Below are 19,856 nucleotides of genomic sequence, written 5' to 3'. Positions count from 1 at the left end.
ATGGGTTTGTTTTCAACCATTTAGGCAGAAGTCACTATGGCTATTACAGAATTAAGCAAAGAACATAAGGACACTTACATGTTTTTTCTTCCTAGAAAAAGGAAGGGGCTAGAAAAAGCATGAAATTTAAGAAAAACAACCAGCAAACAAAGCTCTACATACTTAACCTAATTATAAAACTTACCTACAAACAACAACCAACTTCCTACTGAAATACCACATTTCCAAAACTAGATTTGCCTATCAATTGTTGGCACAGAAATGTGACAGCATTTAATGCAGCAGAACATGGAATAGCAAATTTTAAGTTGACAGACAACCCTGCCAGCTAGCTGAATATATGAATCTGCAGATGAAAATAAACATTTTTCTATATTGGTGTTGCACTCCAAGGTCATAATCGAGTCAAAATAAGATCATTATTAAGTGTAACAAGCTGATACTGATGAGCTTCATTTGTATGCAATAACTAAAAACTTAACATCTAGTTTATATCTTCAACCCAAACTGTTTTTCACATCATTAAGAGAGCCAGAAGACATCAAGAAAAAAAGTCCACAATAGAATCCCCTCCCCCCAATATTTACTTTGGCACAAACATGACATTTATGTCCTTGACTGTCAGCTCTTACTTTAATATTACTCATTTTGTTTACTTTCTCAAGCAGCATTATTTTTCTTTAAAGACATATCACACACATTATATGTTTGCCGTTTATTTCTTATACTGACATATAACACCATGCTTTATATATGCCACATGCCAGCAGTTATTCCTAACTTGAGTTTATAACTAATATTTAACATTCCCTATAATGTATCATATCCAGCATGTCTTTCAAAAGCTGTTTGCTTCCCAGTTTATATCCACAACTTTTAAGTGCTTATCTTCCATGAAAAGGATTCAAGAATGTTATAATTCCTATGAAGGTAGCTAATTTAGAAAGCAGACTAGAATTTGACACAGCCCATCAATAATTGTTAGAACTGGACACTATGGTGCATAATCCTGAGCAAACTGTATGCTGTGTATTATTGGTAAACAGATGAATGATTTAATGCTTTTGGTCACTGAAACAGAATGCTTTCAAAACTGTTTCCACTGATGAAGCACTTGAGCAGCTCTGCAGGTCTCTTAGCGATCAGGAGTTATGTGAGGAACTTAAAACAAGCAAGTTGAGACTTGCTCTCAAGACTGGTCTAACAGCTACTGAAAGATGCTTAATCTAGGATCCACAAGCTACAGCTGAAATGGAAAGAACCATTTCCTTCAGCCTTTACAAATAGTGGCGAAGGGCACTTTTAGCCATGTGGCCTGCAATCGTAGAAACAATCAGAGAATGGTTCAGATTTGGACCTCTGGAGGTTGTATAGCCTCCTTGCTCAAAGCAGGGTCATCTACAACAGGCTACTTAGGAACCTGCCCAGTCTAATCTGTGTTTGAACATTTCAAATTCCAGGGAGATTCCCCAGTGTGTCTGCTGGGGACCTAGAGAAAGCACTCCAGATGGGTCTAACCAGTGCTGTCCAGAGGGGCTAGATCCCCACCCTTCCCCTGCTTCTGATGCTCATCCCAGTGCAACTGAGAGCACTGTTGAGTCGTCTTTACCATGAGAGCACACTGCTGGGTCACGCTCAACTTGTCTTCCAGTCTCACCTCTGACGGGTGGACAAGTTGAGCAAAATCCTCCTTTTTTCAGGTTCTTTCTTAGGGTATAGTGCCTACCCAGTGGTAACACTATTATCTCGGTATATATTAAAAAAATACTAGGTAATAGACATTATAACATTCACTATACAGCAATGTGCTCCTGAACCCTGCAGGGGTGGAAACATTTATCAAAATTAGAGTTCAGACTACACTAAACAAAGATTACTTTGTATGAGAAGAATACTGTGCTATGTTGTAAATCTCTACAGTAATGTTACATTAAGGACTTGAGAACATTTCAATGCTCATATCTTTCAGCAAGAAAGGAACAAAAAGAAACAGACAAGTTATCTTAAACCAGCAAACCTACAAATTCTTTGTAATGATCAAGTCTCAGTATCTTACCATTTTAAAAGCCGTTCACGATGCATATCACCATACAGTAAAAAAGTGTACAATGTTAAGAGGCTGAGGGACGACTATGCTCAATTAGCCAAAATGTGAACTTCAATATTGAGTAAAAAGCATAATTTTAGCAAACTAGAAGAAATATAGCCTCAGCACATTCAACATGTGCAACTAAGTTCTGTGTTATTCAAGCTACTTTGATGTTATGCAAATAAAAATATTTAGGCTTGAAGGCAGAAGTTCAATAAGCTTATTTAAAACTTTTCTTAAAAAACACAAAAGTTTCTATTCAGCAAACAGAATGAAAAGCTTTAAAGCTTCACAATTGCAATGCTTTGTACCACACAGTCTTGCAGTGTATCATGACAGACTTCCATGTTCATGTCTAAATGAAAGCTGAGCATTACTTAATCGGGCATAATAGAACTTGCTATAAAACTGAAAATATTTCCACAGTGCTTTTTCAGCAGACCTAGTAGGTACAGTAACATGATGATTCAGCAGGAGACGAGCTCCTGCTCAAAACAGAGGGAAACGTCTACCAAAAGTAGAAGAGTTGCTGACTATTCAGCTGCAATTATCCCAGAATAATTGTTTTTTTAGTGAGGCATAGCAGCTTCTTCAGTGAATTTCTCCAGGACTATTTCCTATTAATAGTTTGTAACCCACTTACCCTCTCCCTTCCATTCAACCCTTACTTGCTCTTTCCTTTTTGGTATTTACTAAATTCACTGCTGGTTGAACAGGGTCAGACTGGTAAAGCAGCCAAGGACGAACAGAGACATGTGATAGATACGATAATTGTACAAGACAAAGAAGAGATGCATATGCTGTAATCTGACACCAGTAACAAAAATCTCTTCCCCTCAACTAGCTCAGAGAGATGCGTTCAGCTCTGTCACCTAAGACTGGCAAAGTACCTAAGTCACATAATACAACTAAACTCTCAGCATTTTATAGGAGAAAGATTTTAACCGGAAGGGTTGCATACCTTCTGGAATTGGAAATCTCAGAAGAACTTCATATTCAACAATCACTGAGGATCAAATAGCAAATGCTACCTAAACTTAGAAAAACATGATTTCTTTAAATAAACAGCAAATCCTTAAAGATTCCATTTTAATGTCCTTGTGGCTGTCAGAAGACCACAGTGTGGATTCACTGCTCTGCATAAAGAAGCTCCAATGCACAAGCATCAAGCTCCAAACACTTCAGAAACAAAACCAACTAGATAACCAGTGAAAAGGAAAGTGACAACCACAGAATGGTAAATGGCAAAGCAAGCAAAACAGCAAGAAGTTTCAATGGACCATCCAAGATATACTGGCTACTAGAAAACCAAACTGTATTAAGATTTATTTTCAAAAGTATAAGCCAGTTTTCCTCTTGATGCATTAAATAGTAGGATGATACAATAGAACAGTTGCTCCTGGAATCAGCATATGCTGCTCTGCTCAGTCTGGTCACCTACACATATCATCTAAGTGTGGCTAGACAGATGGAAAGCTCCACCAACTGCTTCATCAGCAGCCTAAAAAGGCCTGTAACAAGCAATTCCATACGACATTTGAGAATTATTTAAAGTTTTAATAGGGCAAGGTGTTTATCTAAAAGCATTTGATTTGTGACTAAAGATATGCCTTCAGTTTTGACTTAATACATTAAATTTATGTCAAAGTAAGGAGAACAAACAGACCTAAAAAGATTAACAGATAAACATTAGTAACAAAGGCACTTTAATACACAAAAATAGCTGCTACAGGGCTAAAGCAGCTTGTTCTGATTTGCCAGCTTCCTCTTTACTACCATTCCGTTAGTAACTAGTGCACATTGCTACCAACCTCAATACCACTTTGTCTCGCTAATTTTACAGCTGTATTGTAGTAGCCACAGCGTAAAAGATGTTCCACCATCATACGATCCATACGTTTCTTCTTCCACATGTTTGCAGCAGCTGGCTGGTCACTACTATGTTCTTTCAGATGTTCAATCCTACGTTTGCAGAGTTTTGCACTTTCATCTTCAGCCTGGATTGATTCAACTGCCTAAAAAGTAAACATTAACAGGAATAAATAGGAGCTATACCTTTTCGACTTGCTTTTAAAGCAAAATACAGTAAGAATTGTTTGTAAACGTTCTTTACATATTATACAATTACTGCCAATATCCCTTCTTGCATTTTGAAAGGCATTTCCTATGGCAGTGTGTAAGTTTCCATGACTGGTCCAGTTCTGAGGTATTCTCCTATGTAAGTTTTGACTTACTTGACATTATGAGTATATGGATTTTTCTGCTTAATGTGCGTTAGTCTGAAACCAGAAACAGTGTCATGTACAGCAGCAACTGTTGTAATAGTCTACAAAGAATTTTGTGAAGCTTTGTAATCATGTGGTCCAAACAGTTGAAAAAATCAGGAATTTCCACCTCTAACCTAGCCATAGCTTCTTCCTCAAGCAGCTGTCCTACTGAATTAGCCCTACTGAGAAGTGATGCCGGGTAAACCCACATTACTTCTAATACACTGGAGTCATTTTAATCAGTCATGCAACAATGAAAATTATATAAATGTTTGGCCTCTTGGCACCTTTAATTCAAGGATCTTAAAGATTATTTTTCCAAAAACTATCAGTTTTGTTAAACCAGTATTGTTTTACTTACCTCTGCTACTCTGGAAACATAGTTCTACCATTAGGAGCCTTACTTAGGAAAATAAATTTGACCAGAAGCAGAATGACTTTTTTAAACCAACATACTGGCAAGCCCAGTGCAAAACACACACCCCAAAATATCTCCAGAACATTTTTTTTAAAGTCAAAAACCAAACACTCAGGTCGTACTCTCCTTCAACCTTAAAGTTATATGGCTGATAATTGGGCTGCAAGTTTTACCAGGCAGCTTTATTACAGACACACCATAATTCAAAGCTAGCAGACTCAGCATACAGCACATGACAACTGTGGCTCATGACAGGCTACAGAACACAAGAAAACTTGCAGTACTTTTATGTGCTTGCTAAGGTAAAAGCAAACTAGAAGACCATGGAGGCCTAGCACCTTTCCCATCGGTGATATATCACTAATGATGCAATTTCGGGTTGGGTTGCCTTATTTGTGGTGACTTTAAACTTGCTGGTATGTGTCTGAATAACAGCACAGCTACGGCAACAGGGAAGTCCATGCAGGTTTGCCAACTACACACAGACCAAATAACCTGGCTGGCTTTTGGCAGCCCCCTTTGCATTCCATGCTGGCACAGCTACCTTTCCAGTACTCAACCTGTTCAGGCTACAGTATCATCCTTGGATAATACTCTGGATAATTTCCAGCTCTGGAAACACAGGTTAGTTCTAATTGCTTTTAATCACGCATACTCATTTACAGAGGACTTCTGGAAAGATCAATATTTGAAAAGCAATGAAATAAATGCAAACTTGTGCAAGAAATGCCTACCAAGCATTTGTCCCAATTAAGGCTGACTCTGGCCCTTGATACCAAATTCAAGTATTTAAAACCCTAGCCACTATAAAAGATTGTCTTTTACTAAAATTCACTGAAGTCTGAGTTACTTAATTACTGAACTTAGCTTTATTGTGTAACATATGGTTTGGATATCAGTACTTTAAGTTACAAACTGAGTCTCTTATTCTGCAAGCAAACACTAACTCAAGCCAAACCTCCCTTTCACTTGTTAGATGTCTGCAGTATTATCAGACATGAAGGCAACCTTGAGAATTATTCTGAACATAACTAGGAGAATTTAAGGAAGCCAGGCACAAAGGTTGAGCCCCTTCTCATTCCAAAGGGCTGTCCTTACACGGTTTTGTATCTGCACTAATACAGCTCTTGCTGTTTTTTTGATCCTTCTAGTGCATTCAGAAAAGCTACAGATCCTTTCAAAACACTCTGAAGCAAGTGTATCTGGACTTGCCCTGCTGGACATCAATAGAACTTGAGGGAACAAGCATATTAAACAGGATACAAAAGGGAAAACACAAAGGCCTAGGTTTCCCCAGGATCATTTTCAGAACCCAAGAAACCTGCTGTGTTGAAAAGCTCTTTTTTAAAAGATCGAGTAAGGTGTTAAATAAAGGAACCATCTAATTCTATTAAGGCCATCTCAGCAGTTCATCAGATCCTTGTCTAAACACAGGAGGAAACAGAGATCCCACATGGGTCCAAAGGCCCTAAAGAAAACAATCATTTTGCTCGGGGCAGAGATTATGGAGAAGACAGTTGGAGTTGAGGGTTTGGAGCAGAAACAAGACCTCTGTATTTCAGAACTTTCACTGTTAAACAGATTTTTTGCCTTTTGTTCTTTCTGAGTGACTGTAAGATTCCCCACAGTCTTTCAGGCAGCCAAAAACAAATGAGCAATTACACTAAAATGGAGCCTTGCACCCAAAACATTCAGCAATGCCTTCAGACACACCCCCGCAGTCAGCAAAGATTTAACAAGTAAATAACTTACTCCTCCACATCATTACTACACACCTACAAGTAAAATCTAACACCTCTTTCAGAAATAGCAGTAATTTCATTCTGTAAGTAACAGAGAAGTGAAGAAAACATATCCTTCAAGACCTCTAAATCTCACAAACCGAAGATGAAAACAGCAATTAGATTTATGAAGTCTTTTGCAGAACAGCTTTTCAACACCTAGCTAACCTGTTCAAGCAGAAAACCCCAAATCAACATACATGACAGCGTTATTTTCGTGTTATGAACCTCCAAGGTATTTTGATGCTTCACTTAATATAGTCTCAAGATTTATATCTGTTGGTTATTTCATTTAAGTTTTAATGAAATGATTCTGCTACCATTTGTTTCACCTATTTATTTTTGGAGAAGTACTGTTCTAAAGCCAGGCAACAAAGCTACCTTCATTTTTCTGCAAGATTTGTTTCAAGTAAGTGTTCTGATGAGTCTCAGGATGAGTAATATTCCCATCCAAAATAAGGATGGCTTATACTATATACTTTGTTTTTACCTCATTCTTTTTAGAAAGATGTGGTAAAGGCATGAAAGTTCAGCTGTATTTCGTGCAAGCGTTCAAACTTAACAGCTAGAAGCAGGTTATCTGGCTAAACTTATTTAGAAATTATTTTAGTAATCTAATATGCCCTAGGAACCTTCCAAAATTCAAGTTTAGTGTTTATAAACAACATTCAAGTAAAAATTGAGGACAACTCGCCCTTTCTTCTGCAAAGAAGCCTCAACGCTGCATAGAACTGCCCCCACCCCAGGTTTTAAACAGCTTTCAGACTCATCTTCTCCCTGTTTTTACTGAAGTGATCAATTAATGCAATTGCACAAACATTTCCACTAGACAAGCAGGAATTGATACAAATCAAGTAATTTTGCTACTGTTTCTTTTCTGTCGGTAGAGCAATTCCCTTTCAGGACTATAAATACATATTAATTTTACCTCTCAACAGAGGTTTGTTATATTTAGTCACGGAACACCAAATCATGTTTCATAAGCCCAGTGACACAAGATACATTAAGTTTGGTGTTTTGTTGCACATCTAAGGCCTCTGTTTACAGTGCCAGCATTACCTATATTTTGAAAAGAAAATCCAAGCAAACAACATTGGAGAAAACTACTTCTGTTAACTTTGTAAAGACAAGGCAATCACAAAGTAGAACAGCACTTACCTTTCGTTTCAAAACACTGAGTTTTTCAACTACTCCATCCAGGAGACTAACAACTGAATCCACAGCAGGACAACTGCTCAGAGTCTTCTCCAGCTCTGCCACAACCATTGTAACGTGGCTAGTCTCTCGATCAATGTTCTTCTGTGCAGCTCGAAACCGTTTGTTCAGTGTTTCATATGGCACCTAAATGAGAAATACCAAGTCATTAGAATTTCTATATTAAAAAAGTCAGGTCTTCTAGAGTGTAGAGACTGATGATTTTTATCTGATGCAGTCAGAACACCACCCAAGTTGCAGGACACTAGAGTTTATTAATTGAACTTGAGTTATCATATCAAAGCCCTTATTTAAAGCGCTCTCAGCAAGGAGTCAACGCTTCAAAGATTATGAAAAAACAGTGACAGGAAATAAAGCTGACAGATTTTTTTCCGATACCAATTTCACTTATCCTGCTTTGACTGTAGCAAGCACTGATAGAAACAGTTCAGGAGAACAGAAAGCAAAGACAAATGTGTATCTAAAAAAAGGAAAGCTACAAGTGAACTACAAGTAAGAGATCACCCTTCAGAACATGGCCTTTTAAGTTTGCATTTCTTTCCTTCAGGAGTTCATAAAAGAGAAAGTTACCTCTGAGAAAGCATGTATAATGCATATTGACTACTGAAAGACTTATACACAGTAAACCAATGGTTATTCAGGGTACCTAATAGCTCTCCTACCTACTTCTGCCCATGAAGGACTACTTTTTCATATTGATTCCAGTAGGGCTATAATGAATGCTAAGAGAAACATCATGTAGGTTTTCTTTTAGTGAAAAAAGCCTACACTGTATGATTAAGTTTGTTAAATTCCTTTAAAGCTCCACTCCTTGGCTTAGAGACTAACGAGTCTTGGAGGTCTCCCATCCTACTTATCCCAAGCCTTTATAGGACAGCCATATCAAAACTGCTCCTGATAGCCATTAAGGACACATGTATGGGAGAAACCTACACATGGTCAAGTTTTAGGGTACTGAATTATTTGGGGAAAGCTTACAGTAAATGTTGTTCCCATCATGTTGCTTCCACTACTGTGACAGCATAAGCAATTTAGCCAGGAAGTTCTATCACTTCACAGAAACAAGAATTTTAGAACTAATATCATTCCAGTGTTATACATTTAATTAATCCATGTCTTTTATCTCGAAAAAGTCCATGAGAAATTCTTTCAGGGAGTTACAATAATCTTGATTGCTTTTCCATTAATCAAAGGCATAATTTAGCTAGCAATCAGATTACACATATTAAAGGTAAAACAGGAAATGCAAATCAGTGTTCTGTTTGGTACATACCACATATATGTTTGATTACAAATCTTTCAAGTATATCACTTCTAATCAATTATATCAAGATTGCCTCCATCTTCTTCCTTCTAATCATTTGCATGCAAGAAAGTATCCCTAGGGTCCACTCTCCTTTTGAGAGAGGTTCCTACATAACCATTGCAATTCACAATTTGAGATGCACTGAGAAACAGTTTAGGTTCAGAGTAAGGAAGATGAGCCGAAGTACTTGCTTTCCAAGACTTCATATGACCTACAATACGTTGTTATTTGTAGAAGTAGTATAACACAAGGATATTCCTGATCAGATATATGAAAGGGCTCCTCTTCCTCTCAGAAAGGCTGAATGATCTGTTTAATGGTTTTTGGCATCTCAAACTAAGACAGAAACAAATGACAGAACAGGCCTTTACCACAGGAAGTATCAAGCTAAAAAATGATTTTTCCTTATGCATCCTCCCCTAAAATCCCAGCACCACACCTCCCCAAAACTCAAACCGCATAAAACATAATTAACATACCTCAACACCTACTTAATTGTCTATATAACCATCTTCTATTTCATCTTTAGTGTTTATTTCTCTTCTCCATGTCCACAAATAAAAGGTTTTAAAGCCCCACAGACAGAATGGGTGTTTTCGAGGGCCATTATTTTGGCATCTCATGGAAGCTTGTTTCCAACTCCAAGACTTGATTAAGAACTTCGTCCCTTTTCTCCCCCCCCCCCCGCATTTTTCTTACTATTCATTGAAAAACATGCTTCTTTCAGCTACTTGCCTTTACTGAATTTAATTTCTGCAAGTACTCTGCTAATCAGCTTTCTACACCACACTGAAAAGATACATCAATCAAGACTTTTACAGTCCACTACTGATTTCATAGAATTGTCTAGCTTGGAAAAGACCTTGAAGATCATCCAGTCCAACTACTGACAATTCCCAACTACAGCATATCCCTCAGCGCTAAATCAACCCTAGTCTTAAACCCCTCCAGGGATGGGGACACCACCGCTGCTCCGGGCAGCCCATTCCAACACCTAACAACCTGTTCTGTAAAGAAATGCTTCCTAATATCTAGTCTAAAATTTGTCAGATTTAAGGTATCTGGCTAAAAAAAGTGGTTAAATTTTGAGCAGAGAGTTGAACTGGGCACAGAGATCTAGTCAGTGTAGAAAAAAAAAATAAAAATCTAGCCTTAATCTCCCTTTTCCCTAGTTTCTTATCTGCACACAAGAGCAATAAAAGTTCCTGTTTCCCATGCTCTGCCTCTTTAGCGTGCAAATTTCTGGCACAGTCTGTGTTCATATGACATTTAGAACAATTGGACTTTCAATTTCAGCTGGCATCATTATATATAATTTATAATGTGTCTAGGTGCAATAGGTTTTTGAAATTTTTTTTATGTTTAGTTTTTTTTCCCTGCATGGAAGAGGCTAGGAGTTGAACTGTTTTACTATATACTCTGACAGTAAATAAAAATAAATACATTAACGTACCATAACAAGGGAAGTGACTTTAAAGGGATAATTAAATTATTTGCACAACTGAACTGACAGTACTCCTTACCAGAGTTTTTCATAATTTGCATGGGCACTTGTTTCTTACTATAGAACCAGCAGCTTTTAGAGAATATCTGCAAATAGTACCTAGGCACAGCTCTTAGACTTATTTTACAGGACTAGATTCTATGAATGCCAAAATTTAGAAGTTGCAACCCCTACAATTCCTTACTGAAAAAGCATCTTATCCAGACTCTGCATCTTGATCCACTGGTTCTTTTGTTACTCTTATAACTCCTATATTCCAAAAGACTCCATTTCCCAGCACAGGTTTGCTTTACCACAACTCTCCAAAAGTTACAGGCAGTGTACCAGTAAGTTTTTTTTTTTCCTCCAATACTGAAAGTAAATGGAAGGAGAACATAAAACAATGCTCTGGAAAATGCAATTCTAAAAATTCTTAACTATGATTCACTTAAATTTTCAGGTACCATAGCTATAAAACAGTGAACATTAAACTTTTTGGACCAAGAGGTAGCTGCAAAATTTACGTATCATTAGCTGACACAAGCCTATTGGAGACTTTCAATTTTTACTGCTAGTACCATTCTGTGACCAAACCTGGATTACACAGGTATTCTTCCAGAAGAGTGGCCTTAAGGAATAAAAGGATAATCAGCTACCAAACACTGAAAAAATTTGAAATAAAGCTGCAAGAACTGACCAGAATGTATTCTGTAAAAGCACAATACTAACTTGTCCTACTCATTAGAGCTTGAAAAACCACACCTCAGATGGCTCATACCATGAGCATACAAGAGGATACAAAGGAAATGTAAAATATTAGTGGGCAGTACTAAATAGATCCTGTTTCTTTTGTTCATCTGCTTCCACAGCTGCAAACACATTATTCAACTTAGTCATGTACTAAACCAGGTCAAACTTAAACCTAATGAAAAGTAATTTGACTTGTTAGAATGGCCTGCACAAGGGATAAAATTACAATAACACAAGTTTTTCCAAAATCAAAGTTTTGCTACTGTGATGTGAAGGAAAGTCTGCTTGGTTGGAGGCTTCTGCAAGTGTGGCACGACTGTTTCCAGGTGCTAAGTGCCAACAGAGAGGCAGACAACTGAATAACCTGATCCAAGTATTTTCTTCATTTCAGGAGTTACTTTGCTCTGGTTTTAGAAAGCCAGAAAAGTCTGGTGTGCTCTCCTAGAATATGTGCCAAAAACCTCTAGCTGCAGAGACAAAACTTAGGAGAGGAACCTTCTGGGTCTTAAAGCTTGAACTAGTGGAAGAGGGAGAAGGACTGCCAGGAGAGCTATACCTTGGTTGTTCACTTGAGTGAAGGTAGTAGAGAACAGCAGAGCTAAGGACATCAGAGGCAGGTTTTAAGCTTACACTTAGTTCACATCACAGTTAAGTTCCTATGTGGCGTTCAGCTCACAGTCTTCCTCCAGCCCATAAATGAAAATAAGGTACCAAGGGAAGACCAACTAGTTCTAAAATCATGAAGTGAAACTGTTTAGACTGTGCAACTGTAGGTAACATTAATTTTAATAAACATCAAATATAACTTGAAATACTGTTAAAAATAGTGAATTTTAATACTAAATATATTCCCATCAACATAAATTTTTCAATAAGCCATTCATTTACTAGGTGATACCATTTTCTTGATTGTTATGAATACATAGTAAAACTAGAAAAAGACAGCAAGTATTAAAAGCTTGCATGTATTTTACCCTGCTGGTTAGCAAACTATATACACTTCAAGTGTTTGTTATCAGTCTAAAAAAGCATAAATAATATCAAGTTAAACCAGTCAGTCCTCTACACAGCATCCTACAGTGCATATCTATGTTCGGTTTTACATTAATTATCAACATTTTAATGAGATTAACTCTTCCCTTCTTAAGGCTTTCTAAATATATCTATGCACACATACACTTCGTAATCCATCCATAAATCAAATATATAGAAACAGACTGACAATAAGTACTCTCAGCCCATGCTTCTCTCTACAGGCTCAGAGCAAACTGCCTTTAAAAGATGGGAAAGCAGAACACAAATTATTTTCCCCTCAGAAGTTCACTATAGTGATCAAAGCTTTAAAAGCTTCACTACCTCAGTGATAACCAGACTGGACTTCTTATGCTAGTTTTAGCACCTTGAATTCCACTAAGCAGCTTAATAGCATCTCGAGAAAGTAGCAAAGTTTTAGCCTCATTTCACACTCGCACCTTCCATGACACAGTCACTCACTAAGCACCTGGGGTTTCCAAACAAAGTGAAGACATACACTGTGGAAGGGCACTCTGCTTGGGAGAAAGTACAAGCTACCATGAATTCTTTTGTTAGAACTTCTTTGCAGAGGTGTTAAGAGTCCTCCAGTCACCATGGAGGAAAAGCACTGTGAGTCACAGCTAGAAATCCAGCACTCATTACCATCATGACCAACATACACATCCACTTTATTAAACCAGAGTTCAAACTAATAAGAAATTTAATTACAGTGGCTTTATAGACAGACGAGCAGCATAAGAAAATGAAGAAAAGCATCTACAGAATTGAGTTTGTGAACTAGCAAGAAAGGACAAGGCAAAGTCTCAGTTCTAAATGCCTTCTTTGTCTTTACTGTTAGGTCTTCTCCTAAGCCTTCCTGATTGTGTATGAGCAACTGTGTCTGGGGAGAGAAGTACTATTTTCACAAGAAGTCTAAAGCAAGCTACAGATACACAGGGCCAGAAGGAAGGGAGCTCACTGATGACACTGTAAAGCTGCTATCATGTCTGAAATGTCATGGTGAACAAGGGAAGTCCTCAATGACTGAGAAGGGCAAGTTTCTTGCCTCTCTTCCAAAAACGGAACATGGAAGATCATGGAAACTGAAGGCTGATCTGCCTCATCTCAGTTCTTGGTAAAGTTGGGGGGGGGGGGGGAATATCAGCTGGAAGCCATTTCCAAGATCATAAGGGTAACTGGGAATAGTCAGCCTAGATTTGCCATAAGCAAATCAAACTTGACAACACTGTTAACCTTCAGTGCTGAAGTGACCACCTCTGAATGACGGGAGTGCGTTGACTGTCTTTCATGCTAAGTTTAGCAAAGTTTTTGACACTGTCCCACAGCACCTTTGTAGCTAAACTGGGGACACGTGGACTGAATGTCTGGAATACAACATGAGTTAGGGACTGACTGAACAGCCAGGCTCAAAGAATAATGGTCAGTGGTTCGGAAGGTACCTGGTGGCCAATTACAAATACTGCCTGACTCCCAAGGAATGTTTTCAGCTCCAACATGCATGTTGTCTTCAACCATCTGCACTATGGAACAGAATATACAGCAGTAGAAAGCTCACAGGAGGCAAAAAATTGTCCTTGATAATGCTGGGTGCAGAGCTGCTATTCAGAAGAAATGACAAGCTGGAGAAATACATGAAGAACTCTGTCAAATGCAATCAAAACAAAAAACAGAGCCCTACACCTGGCACAAAACCACCCCATCCATTAGCACAGGCCGTGGAATAACTGCCTAGGACCTCTTGTGCAGAAAAAGATGTAGAGGTTCTGATGGACAGCAGGCTGGACATGAATCAACAACAAACTCTTGTGGCAATTAAAGTTAACCACATACCAGGCTGCATTAGCAAGATTAAAGGCAGTGGGTTGAGAGGAATGATTGTTCTTTATGCTCAGCACTCATGCAGACTCATCTGGAATACCAAGACCCGTTTTCAGGTCACTTCCCCCCGCTGCCAAGGAAGAGGCATTGACAGACTGGAAAGAGTCCAGAAGGCTGCTGCAACAATAGTTAGTTGGTTGGAGGATCCAAAACCTACAGAGAGGCTGAGAGGGGCAGGCTTGTTGCACTTGCAGAAGAGAAGGCTACAGGGAGTTGGAAGTGGCACAATCTGATAGAAGTCTTCCACTACCTAAAGGTGAAGGTCATAGATAAGAGCTAGCTAGACATTTCTCAGAGTAACAGAGCAAAAAGAAGGAGGCAGAGTTGACAACTGGCAGCAAAGAAAACTGCAGCTGGACACAAAGAAAAAAAAAAATTTTATCCAGGAGACTTGGTAAGCACTGGAACAGCAGCCCAGAAAGGTGGTGGAATCTCCACCCTTGGAAACCTTTAGAAGTAGGCAGGACCCTGAGTTACTCAAGGTAGCTTTGGAGTTATCCTGAATTCAAGCACAAGCCTTAACTACACTTTCTGCAGAGGTCCTTTCCTATCTTAATTTTATGATTTCATCTAGAAAGACTGGATCATAGATCCCCATTGCTGATTTAGACACCAAATTCATCTCCATATGAAGATATGAATGGCCATACCAGGTAAGACCACAAGTCCCTCTCTGTCACTATCCTTCCTCTGACAACATCCAGAAAGTTGATGGCACTTAAAAAAAAGCAAGAACATAAAGTTACTAAACCCAAATAGTCTCTCTGGGCTTCCTGAGCCACAGGTGGAAGTTTTCTAGTAGAAATATCACAGGGTGTTTCTCATCCATGAACTCTGCTGGTTGCTGTTGACCTGTAGAGTTTTAGCACTGCAACATCCTGTGGTGAGACATTTCACAGCCTCATGCACTGTGAATAAACACTCCTTGGTTTTGACTTGTCAACTGCTAGCCTAATTCGAAACCCTTTTTGTTCTTGTTTTGGAAGGAATAAAGGGAACATTCACACTCTCCTAGGCCTCTCATGTCTCTTGAGATTGAAGAGGCTCTTTCTAAACCATTCTTTGAAGACAGCCGTTACATATCTCTGATTATTCTTGTCTTTCTGTGGACATTTTACAGTTCTACATCCTTTTTCAGGATGAGGGAATGGAGAAAGTAAGAGTAACTCATACTACTTCAGAGAAGAAACCATGAATTTTCATTGCTACATATTGAAGTTCGCTATTCTTCCTTTTTCAACACTTTTGTCCTAAGTTTGTCAACATTAACCCAATCATTCCCAGAAAACATTCACCATAACCCCAAGATCCCACTGAGTCATGGTATTGATTTCTGACTCAGTTATTGTGTATGTAAGACTGGGATTGCTTTTCTTTCCACCATACCTAAAAGCCATATCACACTACACTTATCTGTATTGAATTGCATCTGTTTCAATACCCATTCATCAGTCTCTCCTTCTCTAATGCTTCATACTTGGGTTGAACCTGTAATACCTTGATTATCTTAGTATCATCAAGGAAACTGAAGTCATCTCAGCACTCACTCTCTTCCCAGCTGTTCCAACAGAGATGCCAGCAGAACCCTAACAGTAACTTCTTCCATTACAGAGCTTGATTACTAAATCTTGTTTTTTTTTTTCTTATCTCACCTAGTTACCTATCCACATAAGGACTTTTGTCTTCTTTCTTTCAGAAGTTCCTGGTAAGGGATATCTTCAAAAAAGCATTCAGTAACATGAATAAACTATCAACCAAATCCAACACCACTCCACCACTTTTTTTTTTTTAAATACAGAAACCACTTTGTCTTTCTTCACCAGCTATCCAGAAAAATCCTGACTACTTCTGGATTTATCAGAGAATTTCCAAAGAATTAAAGGGAGTACTGAATGCCAAAGAAAGGGAATTTCCCCCATGACAATAAGCTTATAAGAAGTGTTACATTCTGCATTTCTATTCCTTTAGAGGTGTAGGACGTTGGGCCAAAGTGTAATTGGCTACTGCACAAAACTTCAAATACTAGCCCAATGCTGCCCACAAGTTTTCTTAACTGGTACACAGCAATACTGAAAGACTGAATTGCACATGTTTCTTTCATACTTAAAGTTCAGTGAAAAATGTAAGCCTTTATCCTCCCACAAGTCTTTAGCCTTACACTGGACTTTTAGCACACCCTTTCTCAAACTGATCTAGTCACATCCTACAACATAGGCTAGATTACTTCTTCACTCACACAGATTCAAGCCTAAAGAATTTCAAGTAAAAATGGAAACTAAAACCCAATCTCTTTCACACCACATCAGTCAAAAATAGTTTCTATCCCACAGTGACTGCATGTAGGAAACTAGTTCAGATGTAGCAGAAAGAAACAGAAAGTTTGTATGGCTATCATTTGGTTGTTGAAAATTATAGAGTAAGAGCTATACTTCAAAAAAAAGTCATCACAGTTGAAGGAAGAATTATTTGGTCATGAAAGTAAGACCATTAATCATTTTCCAGCCTCCTGTTATCAGGAATTTTCAAAGGTTTATTTTCTAAAAACTGATTTTCACAGAAAACAGCATAGACAACAGAAACAAACATCTTTTGCAATTCTGTAAAATAACATCCAATTTCCTCCTGTATTTGAGAGAAAGAAGTTCATCAGGTCTAGCTTGATATCAGTACCAACTCATATACAGGGAGCTTTTAACTATATATCCTGACTTTAAAGAATGATTCAGTGACATCAGTAATGTTACAGTCTCCAGCGACTCCCTGCCATATAAAGTGGAAATTTTTTTTTAACACAAATACCTACACTGTGTATCTTTTCCAATTAACTGGATCATGGGCAGGAGGGATTTGAAATGGATTTAAAAAAATATTTTCAGGTGCATGAAGTCATGTAACCAGTGAGAAAAAAGTTTCAAGAAAGATAAAAAAGTCCTACCAGATTAGGTGGGGGGGAAGAATTACAGAACTATGCTCTCCTTTCAAGGGTCAGAAAAAGAATGTGCTTCCTCTCCTCAGTTGTGTTAGCTTATAACACATGAAAAGTACCAGATATTCATATGAATCTACAAGTTTCCAAGATAAAGTCTCCAGTTGAAGACTTTGAGGCTTTTTCAAGTGCCTTATATTGTGCTCTTAAATGAAATTAAGCCTAGCTACAGATAGGTAGGGAAAAAAAGTAACAAGTGCAGTGATGAAACTGCCTTTCAAAAAAAAAAAAGCAACCACAACTTAGCTCTACTGTATGCAAAAGGGAAGAGGAAGTATGGGACTATGGAAGAAAAATTAAGCATCTTCTAAATACTTTTAATACACAGTGTCAAGAGAAAAGATAGACCCTGCAAGATACACCTTTGAGCATTAAGCTGTTTCCTTGAGACTAAATTACATCACCATACTCATCTTCAACAAACCAGGAAAGTACAGGACAGGTATTATACATGATGCCATTTGACAAATGAGGCAGGGTACAATAAACTATTGCAAATTTCCCCTCAAACCAATAACAATTAAGCATTTTCATACAGAATTACTGAAATTTTTTTTTTTTATACAATCCATAACTCTTGGATTATTTCAGAACCGAGTCAGCATCATTATTTGTCACTGAACTCATCCAAAATGTAAATTATATTACCACTTATTCACAGAACGAATTCTTCTGATGTGTAGCTCTTATCAATCCCTTGAAATAGTATTATTTTTTCCTTGTTCTAGGCAAAATCAGAGAAGGAAAAGAAAGTTAAAATAAAGGAGCAGTGGTATATTTCAGGAATGAGAGGCTTAGAATAATGGCTAGATTTAGGTTTAATTAGGTATAAGCATTAATATAAATTCTTGAAGAGATACAAATCAAACCAAAATAATTTTCTAAGTCTAAATGCAGTTGCAGACTGTTTGGATTTTTGCAAAAATAATTCTTTTAAAAAACAGTATCACTGTTTTTTCAAGTGTAAAGCCTAGTAGTTTCCCTTTGTTAAAAACATGCCAGTTTTACAACTCAGGAATACAGCACGTCATATTCTAGAGCAGCTGTGTCTAGAAAGAAAATATTATAATATTCAAAAATGCTACTTCAATACAAGAGAGAATTAGCAGCGAAAATTCTTGGACTATCCATCTGCTACACACATACTTACTCAATAGAAGAAATTATAATCCTTCAAAATATTATCCTTTTACACAAACTGCTAGTAACTTATTACTGAATACACAATGAACTTTTGAAGAAGGCTTTTAACAACAAGATTTAGTGTTTTACAAAGACCATCTTTGTTTTATAAAACTGTCTTGCATCTTCACATAAGCAAATTGACAGCCATTTTAGAGTCCTGTCTAGAGCCACACTAGGGACATCAGATACCAGTCATTTTAAACACACTTGTTTATAGCTGCCATCTTGGACTCATGCTTCAAAATAAATCTCTTCATTTTTCTCCTTTTAGTAGAAATACTTGAGTACTAACAAAAACCTAAACATTCCTCCCCGTCCAACACAGTGGTTGAGTTGCTAAGCCAAGGTCACACAGCAGGTTTGTGTCCTGAGCAAGTCCCTTCATTTGTTTTGATCCTTCTTTCTTCTCCAAATATTTGCTCATTTTAATCACAGTATCACCTCTTTAAATCAAAGAGGTCATTGCCCTCCTGTGTGTTTGCACAGTCCAGACACCATGATATTGGCTGGAGCCTTTAGGCTAGAGATCTCATTTTAATCAGATTGTTCTGAAAATAACCTATTCCAGCTGAAGTGGCAGCATTTCTCCTAAGACAAATAATTAAGGATTATTGATTCAGCAGACCTGTATCAGAATATATGAATGACTAGAGTTGTACTCAATATATTATATTTTATTTTGGTTCTCACTAGTTTACAACTCAAGGTAATCCACAGAGCACTCAAAAAAAAGATGAGGTGACTCAAAAGTAGGTTGTGAAGTAGTTAAATTACTGGCTATCAAAATAAAGATATCTTAACAAGAACTTGCTTTACTTAAATAAGCAATAATGTATGTAATTATGTAATATAGCATATTTCACATTCTGGGTCAGCAAATACTTCCTATATAGTGTATCTTCAGACTGTAAGCTATGGGAGGCCAAGTGAACAATGAAGGCAGTTTAAGTTTACAAGGACTGATGGATTTCACCAGCATGCTCTTAGGAAAATACTGTTTTGGCAGATGGGTATTTGCTCTAAATCTGTGGGCCCAAAAGGTACATGATTTTGCTGATTAACAGAGGAACTATTGAAATGAAAGACCATGGGAAGAGGTTTAGAGAGGTAAAAAAAATTGACAGTGGGTGGTGCCTAACATCCAGTAAGAACTCCACTCCTATCACAGTCGGTTATGAAACATTTTCTTCCTATTACAATATCCAGCAAATGTTTGAGGCTCATTTTTACTCCTGTTTCTCAGCTCTTGAAAAGCATTCACCATGTAAAGAATCAAAGATTCCACAGATATTCTTGCTTTATGTCAAGATTTAAAGACCTCAACGTGTCAGGTACCATACAAACATATTATTTCTATACCTGAAAACATACACAAACCAAACCCACAAGATCACAGGGCACTGTCCTGTGAAAACACCACAAATCAAGTATGCTGCAACTGTGAATTGCAACATCAGATAAGT

General features: G+C 37.7%; 1 protein-coding gene across 6 annotated transcripts in view; it reads right to left on the bottom strand.

Moving 5' to 3' along the window:
* MAEA (macrophage erythroblast attacher, E3 ubiquitin ligase) overlaps positions 1–19,856 on the bottom strand; it is a 54,393-nt gene that overhangs the window by 29,361 nt on the left and 5,176 nt on the right. For 5 of the 6 annotated variants that reach the window (XM_074904360.1, XM_074904358.1, XM_074904363.1 and 2 more), the window contains exons 2-3: positions 7,714–7,896; positions 3,901–4,104 (exon numbers count right to left, since the gene is read on the bottom strand). In XM_074904360.1, the coding sequence (XP_074760461.1) occupies positions 3,901–4,104; positions 7,714–7,896 (387 nt within the window). The remainder of the gene's footprint in view (positions 1–3,900; positions 4,105–7,713; positions 7,897–19,856) is intronic. The other variant, XM_074904364.1, reaches the window with a different exon arrangement.

The sequence above is a fragment of the Athene noctua genome, chromosome 4 (genome assembly GCF_965140245.1).
Source record: "Athene noctua chromosome 4, bAthNoc1.hap1.1, whole genome shotgun sequence".
NCBI lineage: Eukaryota > Metazoa > Chordata > Aves > Strigiformes > Strigidae > Athene > Athene noctua.
The sequence above is the reverse complement of the archived record's forward strand: the minus strand, read 5'-3'. Positions and strand labels throughout refer to the sequence as shown.